General features: G+C 42.1%; 1 protein-coding gene across 2 annotated transcripts in view; it reads left to right on the forward strand.

Moving 5' to 3' along the window:
• TECPR2 (tectonin beta-propeller repeat containing 2) overlaps positions 1–17876 on the forward strand; it is a 49542-nt gene that overhangs the window by 7860 nt on the left and 23806 nt on the right. For both annotated transcript variants that reach the window (XM_072986687.2, XM_072986688.2), the window contains exons 6-14: positions 256–568; positions 2710–2842; positions 4292–4771; positions 5359–6353; positions 7563–7746; positions 8881–9054; positions 9544–9724; positions 13518–13659; positions 15159–15387. In XM_072986687.2, the coding sequence (XP_072842788.2) occupies positions 256–568; positions 2710–2842; positions 4292–4771; positions 5359–6353; positions 7563–7746; positions 8881–9054; positions 9544–9724; positions 13518–13659; positions 15159–15387 (2831 nt within the window). The remainder of the gene's footprint in view (positions 1–255; positions 569–2709; positions 2843–4291; positions 4772–5358; positions 6354–7562; positions 7747–8880; positions 9055–9543; positions 9725–13517; positions 13660–15158; positions 15388–17876) is intronic.

The raw sequence follows: 17876 nt of genomic DNA on the forward strand, positions 1-17876 counted from the left end.
GGCCAAAGGGGGCCAAAGCAGGAGGGGGGGAACTGAAAAACTCCTTATGTGCACAGAGAATCCAAAGCTATATTCTTCATTTTTGATTTTAGCAGATGATTAATTACAAATATCCTGCAACTGTGTATTTGTACCACACTACACAGATCTTCATTTAATTCTCATTTGGAAAACTTTATCCTCTTAAACGTATAAATGACATGTTGTAGCATGTATCTTTTCTTTCTTAATTCTTCGTTTGCTTTTAAATTTTAGTACTGGTAAATTTGGAGCATGTTTTATACCTGGGTTATGTAAGCGAAGTGACATAACGCTGTTTGCTACAAGACCTGGGATTCGCCTTTGGAAATCAGATGTCCATGGGACTGTTGAAGCCACATTTATTTTGAAAGATGTATTTGCAGCTGGAATGAAGCCCTTTGAACTGTATCCTCGAGTGGAAACTTTTAACAGAAGCAGCTGTAATTTCCCAGAGAGACAGCTTGGACTCATTTCCTGCTTTTTCCAGGAGGGGTGGGTGCTGAGCTGGAATGAATATAGCATCTATCTATTAGACACTGTAAACCAGGTGAGTGAAACCTGAAGTGTTGTACTATATCTGCAGCACTTAAACCTACATTAACTGGCTGGTTTTCTGCAATGTTATCACAGTCGGGATCTGAACAGTGCTATTTCCATCTCTTCTGCCAGTTTTGGCCTGTGATTTCCTGGTCTTTCTTCTTGATCTTAACATATGCATTATGGGCATCTAATTACTTCAAAATTGAAACACTTTCCACATTGATTGGATGCCATGGAACACCTGAAAATATTGCAAAAGGGTTCTAGGGTATGTTCTGAGATGTGGTCTCAGTTCAAACAGGTTAGTCTGTTGGTTGCCCAAGGAGATGCCTAAAATAATCTCCAGTGTTCTGTTTTAATTGTGTTCTATTTTAATCATCTCCAGTGTTCTATTTTAATTGCATATCTGTAAGAGAAGATTAATAGTGATGGGCGACATTAAAGTGTCTTTCATGGAAGCTCATTACTGATCCTCCCATTGGGGAAACTTTGGTAAGCTAGCAAACCATTATGAAAAAACATTCTGCGAACTGAGGCCCTGGGTGGAATTAAAACATGTTTAAAGAGTAAGGGATGATTCAGTATCCCCAAATCCAAATTTTGAGGCCTGAAATAATAACTACAGCTTGCAAAATCTAGATTGTGTTTTCCCAGTAGACTCCAGTAGATGAGTGCCTGGTTGTTAGAAATCAAATGGAATGTGCAACCAACTCAGGAAGATGAGATTTCTAGCGCTGTTCAGTTATCTTGTGGGGGAGGGGGTTCAGGAATGGGAAATAAATCACTTCCTCCCATGGTTTGAGGTTATTTGTTCTATGGCATTATCCATCTTGGATATGGTTGTGTGCTCTAGACCTGAGAATTTGATAGGAACATAATGAGTGGAGAAGGAACATGCTAGAAAATGGTGAAGAGGAAAGGTGTTCTTCCTCCTTCCTGAAACACTTCTTTGTATGCTAGGTTTAACTCCATAGTAGGAATTTGTTCCACCAGATACTTAGTATATGTGATAAAGAATGCACAAACATTTCGTACATCCTGAAAGTTCATGTGTCTTTGTCAAACCATTCCGGAGATTTAATTAAAAATGAAATAAAATAAAGTTGTAAACTTTTACATCTTGCGTGTACTTAAAGAGCACCACTCGAGTCTGTGGAAGCCGCTACCTTATTTTAAGATGACCACATGACCTTGCTATTGCCCTTGGTATTAAAAAAATTGAAATCTAAATATATAACGCCAATCAATACAGTGTATGTGAGTCTCCATATTTTGCACATAAAGTTTTGAGCTGCAGTGTTTTATTCCTAGAGGAGCAGCATGATGTTGGTTTTTAGAGTACACTGTAATCCTGACTTCTTTCAGGAGCCACATTAAATCTGTTGTGAAATGGTAATCAATAGCTGAGCTAGGATTTGGAATTGTTTCCTTGTAAACTAAGAATACCATTCAGGGAATTAGTCAGTCTTTATTTCTGAAGGAGGTAGTTAACAGCAACAGAAGTCTTCTGATGAACAGGTCTCATTTGGCTGAAGCTTTCATATAAAAAGTTTAGAATTGCAGAGCGGGAAGGGACCCTATAGATCATCAAGTCCAGCCACTGTCAAGGAGGCACACTGGGGGATTGAACTCCCAGCCTCTGGCTCTACAGACAGTTACCTAAACCAGGGGTCCCCAACCCCTGGTCCATAGCCCGATGCCGGTCCATGGGCTTCCCAGGACTGGGCCGTGGAGACAGATCTCCACTTCCCCCTGCGCATGCATGGCGGATGTGTCATGCTCGTGAGGGGGAAGAGCTATCCAGCAGTTCATACTGTAGCTCATCTGGAAAATTAGCTCTTGCCAATGTTATGATACTTCAAGATTTGGTAGTGTATATAAATGTGGTTTGGAATTGCTGTTCTCATGCCAGCAGGAGCGAAATATTGCAACAGAGTTAAAATATTTGTATTCCATGATTATAGCCAAGTTCAATGTGGATCACATTGGTATTGGTCTTTTACTCCTGCCCCCCTGGTTTCCTTTTGCTAATTGTATAATATTGCTTGACAAAAATGCAGAAGAACCCTGAAGTATCATTTGCATCCTAAAGCTTTTCTTTAGCCATTTTCATACGTAGTTTATTTTTAACTTTCCTTGTTTTCACAGACAATGATTGGCAGTTTAGAAGGATCTGGCGATATCGTCTCTGTGTCCTGCACCGAGAATGAGATTTTTCTTTTAAAGGGGGACAGAGATATCATTAGAATCTCAAGCAGACCTGAAGGACTGGTGTCAATAGGTTGGCATACATAGTATACTAAGTTTTGTAATATATATGACAAATGTGTGGTTGACTGCCCTTGCATCATTCAGATAGATTCAGTTTGATCCCTTCACCTACACAAGGATCCATTCACCATTTAGCAAACAAATCCCATTGTCGACTGCTTTCTGCCTGCACTGAATTTGGTTAGACTGGCAAGGGAATGTAGGACGCTTGAAACTCTTGTCAGCATGCAGGTTGTAATTCTCAGTGAATCTTAAGATGAAGGTGATGGCTTGTTTCTACAGAAATATGGGTGAAGCAAGGCATTCTTTCCCACCACTTCACCTTGTTGCAATCCCTTGCATCTTCCAAAAATGCCACTACTGAAAACTGATAGTTTGATGTATAGCACGGTATCATGTTAAGGGCTACAAATTAGCTGAAATCAGAAATCTTCACCAGCACAATGCCTTATAAGGAGTTTTTCAAGGCCAAGAAATGAAGCTAACAGTGAACAGATTTGAGATTGTTATTAAGTCATTTCCATATGTAATTCTGCCTATAGAATCCACTGCTTTGTGTGTTTTTTATTCATCATCCTCATGAATACAATACTTGTGTGCTGTCAAGTCAATCCTGACTTATGGCAACCCTTTTTCAGGGTTTTCCAGGTAGAGAATACTCTGAATACCATTCCCTTCTTCTGGGGGCATCTTGGGACTGTGCAAGTTATCTAAGGCCATACAGGCTGGCATTTCTGAGATGCACAGTGGGGAGTCAAACTCTCAGCCTCTGGGTCTGCAACCAGAGACCTAATTCATTGAGCTAGCATGGGGTTAAATGTGAAGAGGAATTTATCATACTGTCTGGTAATATGCTATCTGTTGGGAGTCCATTGCCAGGTGTTTGTTAAGATGTTTTTGAGAAACTTAATCAATTAATCCCCCCCCCCATTAATTGTCCCTCCAGTATCTTGTATGAAAAGGAATCCTGCCTCCAGACATGGAGGCTTTGTTATCACCACTAATCCTAATAGCTCCGAGCTCTTCCTGGCTTGTTTATTTTTTTAAAAAAACTGTCTATGAGCCAAGCTGTATGGTTCCAATAGCCCATCATTAGAAAGAAATGTTAAGTGCTGGAAATTGCTGATGGTTGTAGCAGGAGCTTTTCACATTTTACACAGATTGCAAATTAGCTTGCTTTGTTTCATGATTGGTCTCCAAATTTGATTGCTGAGTCATGAAGGTCTACCTGAGTCACATATCAGGAGTACAGTACTAGCATTTCTTGAATATCCTAATCAACCATTTCATTGAGTAATTCAGAGTTCTAATTGTTACAAGAAAGGAATATAGTTCTGTCTCCTCATTCTACCTTATTCCTAATTTTATAGACCACCACCATAATTATTGTTTCCCTGCTTCTACATAGAGCACTGTTAATTGCCACCTAATGTTTATCTTTTCACATGTTACATTTCAGATATAAATTCAAGATTGGTGAGTCCATCGTCTGATTTGAGCCCGAAGTTACAGAGCCCCCACTCAGTCATTGCGTCTGTGTCATTTGATCCTTCTTTGGAAGCAAACCAAAAATTAAGCAGTTCCCCTTCGCCCCAAACTCCTGCTGATAAAAATGGCTCCCTTGGGAGAGCTGACCTGGAAGTGGAACTGCTAACTGAGAAAATTCGCTCCCAGAGCTTTGATGGGCTTGGGGACCTGAACACTGACCCAAGGAGAAGAAGAGGGTATTCAGTCACAAGTGAATCAAGAAGCAGGAGCAGTTCTGTGAATTCTGTGGATAGCAGCTCCAGTTTTTTGACCTGTGGAGATCAAACTTCCGAAGTGCAGAGGGACGGTCAGCTTTCTTCGCAGCGGTTCAGCCTGATCAGCTCTGAAGATTTCAACCAAGAATTGATTGTCAAACCAGTGAAAGTGAAGAAGAAAAAGAAGAGACGACCAGGTAAATAAATAGGAAAGCCTACTCTGGGATTATCATTTTGTGCCAAACTACTTAAAAATACATCAGGGCCAATGCAATATAATAGAAAGAATAGAATATTAATGAAATCAAGTTTTGTCTCTTGATAGTTTTTTGTCTCAGATTAGTTTAACTGTACCTATATCGTGAAATAAAACCAAAGGATTTCAGATTTGATTTCTATTTTGCTTTCTTTTCCTATTTCATCTTTCAAGTTTGAAAGTCCATATTGGGTTAACACCTTAACAGACCTTTTCTTCAGGCATTACAAAAAATAGATGAGGGAAAGGAAAACTTGATGCAACAGTCATGTAGTCTGTGTTCTATTTCAAGATGTAATGTTGATCTGTACTTAAGTTATGTTTAGTGGTTTTTACCTTAGTTTCATAGGTATCATTTTATGCATGCAAGTCATTCTGCAGATAGTATGTTTTCTTGGATTAATTGCGGCAACAAATATGTATTTTCTTCTGTTGAACCTAAAATGGTATCCCTTAAATTAACACACTTTTCATTCTTTTTGTCCAACCTCTCCCACCATTGCCTTTCTAATCCGTATGTGATCTTAGAAAATGGGGCAAGGAGAAATCCTAGCTCTTTGGACAGCACACCATGCTCTGAGCCTCAAAGCTTCACTGCTGGCCCATTGTTTCTAAATGCCGACTCATTCTCTATCAATTCTAGCCTGATGGGCAGCATTGCAGACCGCTTAAGCATGAGTTCTGCGGACCGGGAAAGCATATTCAGTGTAGAATCCCAGAACATGTTGCAGGAGGAAAATGGCTCTGAAACATTCAGCGTGCTTCCATCTCCCGAGTCAGGTGCTGCTCTTACGCCAGAGAACAACGGTACACCTGACCTGATGAAAATTTCTAAGGATGTGGGTGAAGTACGTGCATCACCTGCTCTGTATTGCTTGACATCGAATTCTCCCTTCCTTCTCACAGAAGACAAAGCAGGCAGTGATGAACCTGAACATAATCAAAAACCCCACTCTGAAAGAACTGAGCCTGACTCAAAGCTGTCATTACAAAATGAAGAGCATGTTCCTTTCCCATGTAAAACGGAGGGCACTTCAGATACATTGGATCTTCTGGGCAGCTTAGATTATCTCAAAGGGACAGGTTCAGAGAACACTATGCCTGTGAATGTACAGATGGCCTCCAGTACAGTGGATGGGTCACTTGGTTGGGTTGCAAGTGTTGAAACAGAGCAGAAGCAGAAGGAGCTTCTAGTGGACCCAGTTCTCCCAAATTTCCCTGATCTACCGCCTCCTGCTCTTCTTGAAGAAAAGCCGTACCCTCAAGGAAGTTTATTATCTGGTCAGGACTTTGGGGAGGCATTCAGTGTCAACTCCAACCCTAACACCCCCAGGGAGTGGATAAGCGACACCCATGAAACCAGAGCTGAGAAATCGGCGTCAAGTGATGAGGAGGATATCTATGGACACAGCTTACCTTATTCTTCTTCTGAGACGAGTGTGGCAGAAATGGGGGTCTGCCATCCTTCGCAGGATAAAGCCAAAGCCAGCGTAGACGAGGGAGCCCTTTTAAAGTCTGATCAGGTATGTTCTCAAAAGTCCACTTACCACACGCACCAGGGGGCCCTAGTTCACATTTAAAGCACATTTCATAGGAGCCCCCTTTTCCCAAGGCTCCCATTACCCCCCCCACACACACACACTTCAGCATCCACAGAGTTTTCAAGGAGAGCAGCCCTTAGGAATGGCTTTTGGAGGAACGTGAAAGGGGATGCTGAAGGAAAAGAGAGTGAGGCAAGTTAAAACTTCTCCATGTGTGAACAGAATTGGACTTCCGCATCTCATGGTCCAAGCCGTGAATGCGTTGTACTTCCTTTTTTTGAGGAAGCACGTTGGTTAGGGCAGACCTGGGCAAAGTGCGGCCGGAGGGCCACACACGGCCCGCGAGCCACTCCTGTCCAGCCTGCGGACAGTTTTGAACATCAAAACCATTTATAGCTTTTTGTCTAAAGTTGATCAGTTGCTTATCTTTAACATGCTGCAAAAAAACTTTAGTGTTTGTGAAGATTAACAAGTTTAAAATAAAAACAGTCATAACATCACTGATTCATTTAATTTTTAAGTAAAGTTGGTTCAGCCCCTGTACACAGTTCAGATTTTTCATGTGCCCCCCCCCATAGAAATTAATTGCCCACCCCTGGATTAGGGTGTTGGAGCCAGTTTTCCTTAACTGGGCCACTGTTTTGTCCACCACAAGCATGCCAGTTGAGTTGGTTCATTAAAAAAAAAAACTACAATCTACCAGAAGCCCCAAGATAATGAAGTTGGATGATATATATGTTCAGTTAAATTTTTATTTCACAGATCCATTTCACATGACTGAAGCTGTACCTGAAACCATTAATGAATTCTCACTGGCCTGGGAAATTTGATATTAAATTGGGATTTTGATGTCATTAGATTGCATGTGAGAATTTATAGTATTTCCCTGGCCTAGTAGTTCTCCAGAAATTGGAGAATTTATGAGTATGGAACTAAGTTACCAAAGTATGTAATAAATAGGGAAATTAATATTGTATACAAATTTGGAAAACCCATTGCTAGGGGCTGCATATTTAAAAGTAGCTGAAGTTGGTTGTTTTACAGCAGTCAGATAGGCATTTTGCTTGAGCAGAAATCAAGGATGGTTTAAACAAATATAGTAACTATGTTTTCCTTCTGTGATTTCAGATGTTTTCATTTGTCTTGTGCCAATAAAGATACCTCACCTTACTCTAACTCCCCAGTCTTTAGTTTGCAGAAAGCTGGATGGGCTACACAGGTCCTGGTTATGGAATACTCAGCCTGGTTGTCTCCGATAAATACATCTGGTGCCTGGATTACAAAGGTGGTCTGTACTGTAGTGTTTTGCCTAGTGCAGGTTTGCGCTGGCAGAGATTTGAAGATAATGTCCAGCAGGTGGCAGTCTCTCCTTCAGGTTGGTTAGGCTTTTATTTCCAAACTTTGTCTCTTTGATTAGCGATTTAATTGATTTAACCAACAAAACTGTTTGGTTAAATCAACAAAACTGTTTGGTTAAATCCTGTTGTTCTTGTATATGGGGGCGAATCCTTAAAGCAGGTAAGATCAGCTATGATTTGTTGACATACCGTGTTTCCCTGAAAATTAATTTTTCTACATGGCAAATTTTTAGGGCTCATTTTCATGGGATGTTTTACTTTTTTCAGGTACAACAATCCACATTTATTCAAATACAGTCATGTCATCTTCTTCTGATTGCTGCACAGTGGTGGAGGGCGGGGTTTCACTTAAGTGGGGCTTATTTTGGGGGTAGGGCTTATATTACGAGCATCCTGAAAAATCATACTAGGGCTTATTTTCAGGTTAGGGCTTATTTTCGGGGAAACGGGGTAGAATACAGGGCCTGTACAGTGTATTGCCTTAGTACAACAAAAACAGTAACGCAATAGACTGAAAATAACAAGGTGATTATCTTTGGGGGGGGGACTGGGGGAGGGAGTTCTCCTAGATTGGACTGCTAGTGTCAAAAAGGCTCCCCAGAATACAAAGACTGATAATTAAGACATCTCTTGCTCCCAAGTGTAAATTTAATATCATGGGACAAAAGGAAAAATGATTGGGAGGGGAGCAGAAAAAGTGTTTTGGTTCCTCCTTGCACTTTTTAAAAAATTTTCACCAGTGTTGTATGAATAGGAGTACTTGACAGCAAGGCAGTAATACCTGCCAGTTCTTCCCCCATGTAAGGAATCCTTTGAGGGCATGAAATCTGTTTTTTTAGTTGACTTCGTTGGGAAATAAAGTTTTTATTCGTGGACATAGCATTCAAAAAGAACTTTAACTTAAGGTCATTTCCCCTTTTGTGTTGTTTTGAAGCTCTCGCCTCCTGATTCCCACACCTGGATTGTGCCTACTCTTCTGAACAGCTTGGTCTTGTATTCATTCCTTCCTCCATAAAAAATAGATTTCCAAGAAGCCTTTGAAATTTTTACCAACTGCAACTACTGAAAAATGGAGGAAGTAAAAAGATAGACAGGTGTTACCTTTTTCTAAATGTGAGTCAATTTATTCATTTGACATTATACCTCCTCAGGGACTCTTCTCTGGAAGGTTGAACAAAAAACCTATAAAGCTTTTGCCTGTGGAAAAGTAACAATAAAAGGAAAACGTCACTGGTATGAAGCTTTACCCCAAACAGCGTTTGTATCTTTGAGCGATGACACTGCCTGGATTATCCGAACTAACGGTGATCTGTATCTGCAGACAGGTACCTAAGTTAGTTGCTCTTCTTCCTCTGGAGGGGTGTCTTTCTTATTCTGAACTGGAGAGTAGTATGGTTCCTTCCCAGTGAAAAATGCTAAGTAGATAGGTTTTCCTGAAAGAAATCTTCCTGCCCTCACCTACCTTCAACATTTTTTCCTTGGTGTATTATAGAGTACTGTAATAGCTGACATGAAAGTGAATTACTGCTTTCTCTTGTCAGGCATCCTCTTATGTACTATTTCTTAGGATGATTACACACTTCTCTGGATGCTCAATCTCACTCTCTTTTTTTGCACTTATACACACCTGCATTTTGGTTCAGCCAGCAAACTCACTCAAGTTCTTATATTATCTACTCAGTGAGTGTATCTGATATTAGAGCTAGTGTTATAAATGTAACACCGGGAAGAGATATAGCAAAGACTGCAGAGATTTTTAAAACAACAACACATAAAATGATACGATTAACTGCTGGTCTGTACTTTACTTAAAGGCCTGAGTGTGGATCGTCCTTGTGCCAGAGCAGTAAAGGTGGACTGTCCATCTCCACTGTCGCAGGTTACAGCCAGAAATAATGTGGTCTGGGCATTAACTGAGCAGCGTGGACTTCTGTACCGTGAAGGTGTGAGCAGCTTTTGTCCTGAAGGGGAGCAGTGGAAGTGTGATATCATCAGGTAAGCAATATTTAATCAGCAGGTATGTTCTCTAACAGTTGGTTTTGATTTTGCAACTGCTGGGTTTTTTGGGGGGGGTTGTTTTTTTTGTTTGTTTGTTTGTTTGGTGTTCTTAATTTGAACTTGCACATGTTCACAGAAGGTGCATCATGTGAGAAAGCTGGTTTCCTAATGAGAGCAGTAGGTTCCATTGACCTTTTGCAGTCTGTTTTGAAACTGTAATGGAAGAAGACGTATCTATGCTTTAATGCAATAGTACTGAGTATGATGCAAGTTGGCATCTAATATTACTCAGGCTTGGATTGAATTCACTCCAGCTGTGCATTTTATGTGGCTACATTGCAGTGGAGAGTTATTCAATGCTGCTTTAGTTTAGAACATAATATTTAAGGCTGTATGTATTCTCTGCACAAGAATTTAATTTAAAAGCCAGTTTCCAGGAAGATAAAAAATTCTGCCCACAAAACATCTAAGCTCTATTTCCTCTACAAATTATACAAAATAAGCAAATTTGCCTGCATTCTTTTCAGTCACAAGTCCTGAGGGATTGTGTGGTTCACTGAACTCAGCTTGCTGGTGGGCAAAGTAATTTTTGCATAATTATAAATCCCCAGAGAGTGCTTTAGTATAATGTGGCAGTATATAAATTGAAACAGTAACAACTGATGGCTGTCAATGGAAATATTGCAGATTTTGCATATGACTTATTTAAAATCCAGTGGTGCTGAATCAGTTGGGGCACACAGCCACAAACACTAAGAAGTACTGCTATAGCCCTATTCTACTCCACAGCCCAATATGAACTACTCCAGTTCATATCATACAGAATAGGTAAACACAGCAATCAAGGAAAGTTGTATTTGTGCCCCGAGCCAACCTCTATTGATAAAATCAACTAGTTAACAGGCATTGCACCCAGTGAAATATAGAGAGAGGGTGTGGTTAATAATGAAAGATGGAAAGCATCTACATCAAATGTGCATCCACTCTTTGGACAATGTCTGACCCCTCCTGCCAGATTGCAGTCAAGGAAAAATATTTTTCAGAATATCTGTGAATGTCAGGAGTATAATGTGAAAAGAAAGAACTACCCGTCTCTTAACATGAGAGGAACCCTAGGAAAGTCTAACCTTTGGTCACATGGAGTACTGGAGTATTTGGAAGTCACTTAGCCTAATAGAATGAAATGTACAGCATACCCATTTCTTTTAGATTCGTGGTTCCTAGCCTTGGGTAAGGCAGGTGTTCTTGGACTGGAGTTCCCAGAAGTCTTCACCACCAGCTGTGCTGGCCAGGGTTTCTGGGAGTTGCAGTCCAAGAACATTTCATTACCTAAAGTTGGGAACTGTTGGTTCAGATCGATTGATAGTTTTTCACAATTCACACAGTCAGAGATTTTAGTGTAATCTACCAAGCACGAACTGTCCTTTGTTTGCAATTCGGTATGTCCTTTTTTGGTGATCTTGTTCTTTTTTGTTGTTCTCTTCAATTTCTTTGCTGTGATTGTTATAATAATACTTTTTGATCCTATATGCAAGTTATGAAATGTTTCATGTAGCAATTTGACCCAACTTCTGTCCGCTTCTCCTTCTGCTTCACATCTGTAAGCTATTTTAAGAGTTTCATCTGTTTTCCTTTGAGGCGGGATATAATTGTTTACAATTTGCAGTTCTTTTGGTTCACAGTGAATTGAGACTAGTAATGCAACTATGTTCATATATGATCATTAAATTCTTCAGGAATGTTATTTATGTTATATTTTTGTTTTAGTGTGCATCTTTAGTTTTACTCTTATTTACTCTTATTTTTACTCACTTTTTTGATATTAATGGTTCAAGGTCTGTAGCCAATCTAATCCTAGTTTTGCTTTTGCAGAGAGAAAAGAGCTTCCCCCTCTACTGTTTCTAATTACAGTAATACCTCTGTTTGCGAAATGGGTCCATTGTACACGACGTTACATAGTACGGAAATTTTGCAAACTGAAATGCCAATTGTGCTGAGAAAGGGGTGGCACTATAGGCACAGTGCACCCTGGGAAAGCCCTTTTGTAGTACAAAAAAACAGCATATACTGGGGCTTTATTTCCTATGGATTTCGGTTCATAAACCGAAAATTATGTAAACTGAGACGTTCACAAACCGAGGTACTTCTGTATATAATCTACAGTGGTGCCCCACATAACGAGCGATTTGTTTAACGATGAATCCGCATAGTGATGTGTTTTTTGCAATCCCATTCCCTTCTTCTGGGAGCACTCAGACTGTGGAGCTTGGCTAAGGCTACACAGGTTGGCTGTTCCCTCTCAAGAGGGACAGTGAGTAATCAAAGTCCTCACCTTTGGCTCCATAACCAGGTACACAACTCACTAAGCTATCCAGCCAGCTTCTACTTTAGTTTGCTCACCCTAAATAGTGCAATATGTGGTATACTGTTTCTTGTGTTTCAAGTTTGAGCTTATTTATAACTTATTATTTTACATTGTAAGTTCCAGTTGTATGCCTGATGTAATACTGGACTTCCTGTTCGTCTCTCTGCACATTGTCAGTTCAGTGACCTTCAACTTTAATCCATTGACTTCGTTGGCAGCAGCATTGTTTGTACTTATATTTCTTCTTCCCAGTACCTCATTGAGTCTTTTCTGTTGAGGAAGTCTCATCATTCAACATTATTTGTGGTGTATAATATTCAGAAGTTGTTTATTTTTGCCATCTTCTGTGCAAATGCTAATATATGTTAAGAGTGTCACTGCTGCAGTCCATGGTTCCCCAACCCCTGGTCTGTGGCCCGGTGCCAGCCCGTGGCCATGGCAGGACCAGGCCGCGTAGATAGGTCTCCTACCCACCTCCACATGCACTGCCCCCACCCGCATGCACAGCCCACCACCTGCACGCATGGGTGCCCCCCACCCGCGAGCGCGCCCCTCCCCTCCATGCATGCGAGCGCCCCTACCTCTTCACGTGAGTGCACTCCACGCATGCGTGCAAGCACAGCCCTTCCCTCCGTGAGTGTGCTCCACCCCTTCGCGCATGTGCGTGAGCGCACCCCTCCCCTCTGAGTGCGCTGTATCTACCTGCACGTGCGTGCGAGCGTGCTCCGCCCCTCTGCAAGTTCACCCCACCTACCCATGAACACAGGGGGGTGCCCCCACCTAACCCACACACAGACCTCACCCCCCCAGCTGGTCCACAACTCAGAAAAGTTTGGGGACAATTGCTGTAGTCTATGAGAGATCATCCACCAGTTTCATCTTCCATTAATGCCAGTGAAATGTCCAGTAGTTGTCCTTCTAGAATTTCTCAAACCTCATCACCATTGGAATGATCAGTTCTTTTCTGCTGATCTGACCATTAACTCATGAAGAAGTTAAACTAGTCTCCCTGCTTTGATCATTGCATCTTGGGTTACACTGCCTGGTGTCTAGCCTTATAACAGAATCTAGCCTCCTGAAAATACTGTTTTCTGTTTCCCTTGCACACTCAAGCCCCATCACTAGATGGAGGGTGTGCATCCAAGAGAAAGATTTAGTGGAATCTAGTTGCAAATGCTGAATTATGTCCTTTTTTCTAAAACAGTAAAGTTGGCTTCAGCAGTGCAACTTACAGAGCTGTATATAAGCAGATGAGGCACAGCACAGGCCTTTTGTTTTTTTGTTTCTTGTTTTTTTTTGGTGGGCTGTATATAAGCAGATGAGGCACAGCACAGGCCTTTTGTTTTTTTGTTTCTTGTTTTTTTTTGGTGGGGGCAAGGAAGCACGATGTGCAAATGTGTTATGAATTCTGTTGTTTGTTTCCAGTGAAATGCAAGCTCTAGAGCCAGTGTGTGTTACTTTAGGAGACCAGCAGACATTGTGGGTTTTAGACATCCATGGGAACCTCTGGTTCAGAACAGGCATTGCTTCAAAGAAACCACAAGGAGATGACAGCCACTGGTGGCAAGTAAGCTTTCTTTATTCTACTTTCACAGAATGCCCTAGCTTGGCAGTAAACTACATGTTCTGTATAAGTATGTTTGTCGATTCAGTCCTCCCATGGGATCTCAGGAGTCATGCCTGGAGTCAAGACTTCTGTGTGAGAACTTGGAAAGTAGCTGTTCTTCAAATGGTGCCTAGGTGAAGTGATAATATAACCAGAGCCAGCCCTATCAATAGCTAGACTGTGGCAAGTTAGCTGAGGTGCTAAAGACTGTGAAATGGCCATAGGTTGTCAGAGGGCAAAAATGTGTGATAAAAGGCATGTGTTGCCCCATTGGCACCACTTTTCTATTTACCATGCTATCGCTGGTCACATTGGCTGTTGCGTGTGGAATAAGAGCGGGGGGCATGTTGTTCTTTGCCTCAGGCAGGAAATTTGGGGTGGGCTTTTACAAAGTATTGGACAGATTCTTGCGCTTATTATTCTTGTTGTACTACTGACACTTTCTTCCCCACCTTCAGTAAGGATCCTAGCAAGAAACTGCTACAAATATGACTATATATATGACTAATCATCAAGGGGGCCTTCATCTGCAGATGATTTTAGTTCCTAAGTATCAAGGGCGGGTTAGTCTGATACTCTACCAAAGGTGAACAATACATTTTAGTACCTTTTTCACCTAGAGAGATGACTGGGGGAGCAATGCTGTAGGCTGGATAGCGTGCTAAAAGCCAACAAAAAGAAGATGTTTATTTGCCAGGATAAGCATTTCCTTGGTGTGTAGTTTTAAAATCTTTTTTCACTTTGGCTGCTTCTTTGGGATGAGTTGAGTCAATTTCCATGAACGGAGTTTTCATATCCGATAGGACTTTCCACCCTTTTACTTGTTTTGCATATTCCTTCCCCTAAGAAGTAGCTTGTGGTTCCAATCCAAGGAATTACAGGGCATTCTTTTCATTTTGAGAGGAGCATTCATCTACCATTTGCTAGGAGCCATTAATTTTACTATTAACATACCAGTTGGCTCATTGTGGTGCTCTAACATGTGTGCCTTTCTCATGTTCCTGGTTCCGAAGCACATAACTCATTCTTTTGTGAGCGTCCTAGAACGCTGCTTCCCCTACTTTTTGTTTTGTTTTTTGTCAGTGGCCAAAATAATTGAAATTATGGAACACAGTGGAGCCAAGATGGATCTCCTAAGGCTCTTTTTTATTCTTTTCCCCAAATTGGACAAAATCTCCTGCATTTAAATTGGGAGACTTAGAAAAGATCTCACCACCAGTTGAGGAGGGAAGTTGAGAATTGTTTTCCTTCGTCCATGTCACGAAACAATGTGAATGGTGGAAGCTCATCATTGAGAGCAGGTTGTTCTGGCTAAGGAATTCCGGGAGCTGTAGTGCAGCGTATCTGAAAGACCCCAGATTGGAGAAGGTTGAATGAGATAGGACCTTGGTTTTACCTAGCCAGGGCTAGTCTTAACATTTCCTTGGACTGAACTGGGGCTTTTGAATGTCCTCCCCTAGGTAAGCATTACAGATTACGTCGTCTTTGACCAGAACAGCCTTTTCCAGACCATAATGCAAGCAACCCAAACAGTAGCCACCGCAGCCCAGGTACCTGTTGAGAAACTCCGGACAGCTTTCTGGTCCCAGCCACTTCAGTGTCAGCCAAGCCTCCTTGCTGTCAACAGCAACGGCGTCTGGATCTCTTCAGGGAAGAATGAGTTTCATGTAGCAAAGGGAAGCCTCATAGGTAAGTGCTTATTTCCCCTTGCTCGTACTGACAAAATCTGAAAGTTTATATTCATTTATCATCAGATAGACCAGCAGTATCCACAGCAGTCATGCATTAACAGCTGCCAGCCCCTCAAAGTACCAGATGTGAGAAACAGCAAACAGTGCTCTTACATCCTGTAGTATTATCAGATAATTATTTCCATGCTCTACTTTTTCATTGTGGAATATAATGAGCAGACTCAAGGCAGATAGTCTACTGTCTCTTCCCTTTTACTCTGGAAGTTCCTTATGCCTCTGAAAGGTTTATGTTGGCTGCGGAAATACACCCTTTGAAACCAGTTTTGGTTTTTCCAAGGCACCAGTTGGTCTACAGCAGGCACTCTCTCCACTCACTTTCATCAGCAAAGACAGCCAGTGATCATGCTGGCTAAAAATTATAAGAGTTGCAATCCAAACCATCTGGAAACCATGATATTGGGAAAGGCTGCAGTGAGGCATGAAATGTATCAGAGACTTCAGGTATCTCATTCCCTGGACTACTTTGGACAGAATTAAATTAGGCTAATTTGTCAGGATTTGGTGACAGGAAAATACGCAGAGTTAATTGAAGACACTGACACATTCTTCTTCTTTAGCAAGACGGGTGTATTATACAATATTTACAAACATATACAGGCTGGCATCACTTCAGCATGGCAGGAAATCATTAAACAAACCGGCATAGAGGATAGCAGCAAGTGATAGAGAGAGAAGAGAAATCTATGAACACACTGTTCTCTTATATACATATACAAGGCTTCTTCAGTCCAATCACAGGACACATTACATCATCTTCTGCACCTGGGTCTCATCTCATCTTCAGACATTGCATCATCTCTTCAGTAGACACAGTGACTCAGCAGTCACACATCTGTTCATAATGGCAGCTCATTAATAACACATTTTATCCAGGTTCAGGCCTATAAAAATTACAATATCCTGACATAGTTTGTATTCTGTCCTGGGCTCTTTCGAATCAATGGGCAAAGTGTAACTAAAAGCACCACAAAGATTTAGGTCAGTAGTGGCCCTCTTGATATTGGATTACAGACCCCATCAGGCCTATCCAGCAATGAGAAAAGATGAAAGGTGCAGTCCAACAGCATGTAGAGCAGTGGTTGGGAAACAGGGGTAAATTACCCCAAATTGGATAAAAGTTAAAATCCTGGGGGTAATGAGCAGGGTGCTACCCCCTCTCACCCCCTCCCCCTGTAATCAAACCTCAAATTGTAAGCCACCTCTCCCTGTTACTTCCTTGTTTGCGGCACTTGTAAATTCTCCGTTCTTTCAGAGATCGGAGATAAGCCTGCTTGATTTGTTACAGCTGTAGATTAGCCCCGGGCAGTCAATCATTCCGGGGCTTCTGAATGACTGATTCCTCTGGAAATGACTGCAAGCAAGCAGGAAGTGGGAAAGGTTCAAGTTAACAAGGGAAGGAGGGAAGGGAGGTGTGAGAGACCAAGGGCTTCATCAAGCTTATTTAAATGTATGGAGAAAATGTATGGAGAAAAGGGAGGGAGGGTAGGTGGATGGATGTGTATGTGTGTGAGAGAGAGAGGGAGAGTGAGTGAGAGAGACTGACTCAAAACTATGAAAAAGATGAGGCAAGTGTGGAACCCAAGCCTCGGGTCAGGAGGTGCTGGTAGGAGTGCCATCCCGCCCCAGGGCGACTGTAGGAACTCAGACTGCTCCGCGTCCCTTCCCTCCCAAGTTGATACATCAAGCCGTCAAAACCACCGACTTGGAAAAGGGATTGAAAGGGTTATCGGTGGCAACCCAGACAACACTGGTTTGGGCGGGAAAGGAGGAGGGGGAAAGTGTGGCAGAGGCGGGAGTAGGGGAGATAGGAAGAACCCGGGACAGTATCCCGGGTGGTTGGGAGATGGTGTGGATGCAGGACTGGGAAGTGGAAGCAGGTTAGAGTGCCGAAGCAGGAGGCTGAAAGCTGGAGAAAGAAAGGACTTCCCCAGCGCCCGTTGTACTGGGGTGAGACTAAGACCCGCGAGTGGAGGCGTAAGCTGTGGAAAGAGAAAGAAGCAGCGGAGAGGGAACGCGAAGCAAAAAGGGCATGGCATATGGAGGAGTTGAGAAAGATGGGGTGCTTCCTGGGCCCTGGGACACCCGGTTTGGTGAAGGATCCACGTTCTGGGGATGGAGTGGGGATGAGGAGACCACCCCTCTATTAATCCCAAACCCTGAAGACATCGTGCCCCAAGAACCCGAAAGGGTTCAGGCTCGTCCATGGGCTCCGAAGTCAACTAACCCTTTTGAGAAAGAAGACTGGTTGCCCCTGTCTGAGCCGTTGCTCTCTCAGGAGAAGTTTGTTCCCAGTTTATTGGATGTTTCTGTACCAATGCCACCGTTAATAAATGAAGACGAGTTTGTTGGTTTTAAAACGTCTCATGGTTTATTTGGAACGGGGGGGGGGGGGTTAGGACTGGTGAACCCTCACAGCAAGCAAAAGAG

The sequence above is a fragment of the Pogona vitticeps genome, chromosome 1 (assembly GCF_051106095.1).
Source record: "Pogona vitticeps strain Pit_001003342236 chromosome 1, PviZW2.1, whole genome shotgun sequence".
In the NCBI taxonomy this organism is placed as follows: domain Eukaryota; kingdom Metazoa; phylum Chordata; class Lepidosauria; order Squamata; family Agamidae; genus Pogona; species Pogona vitticeps.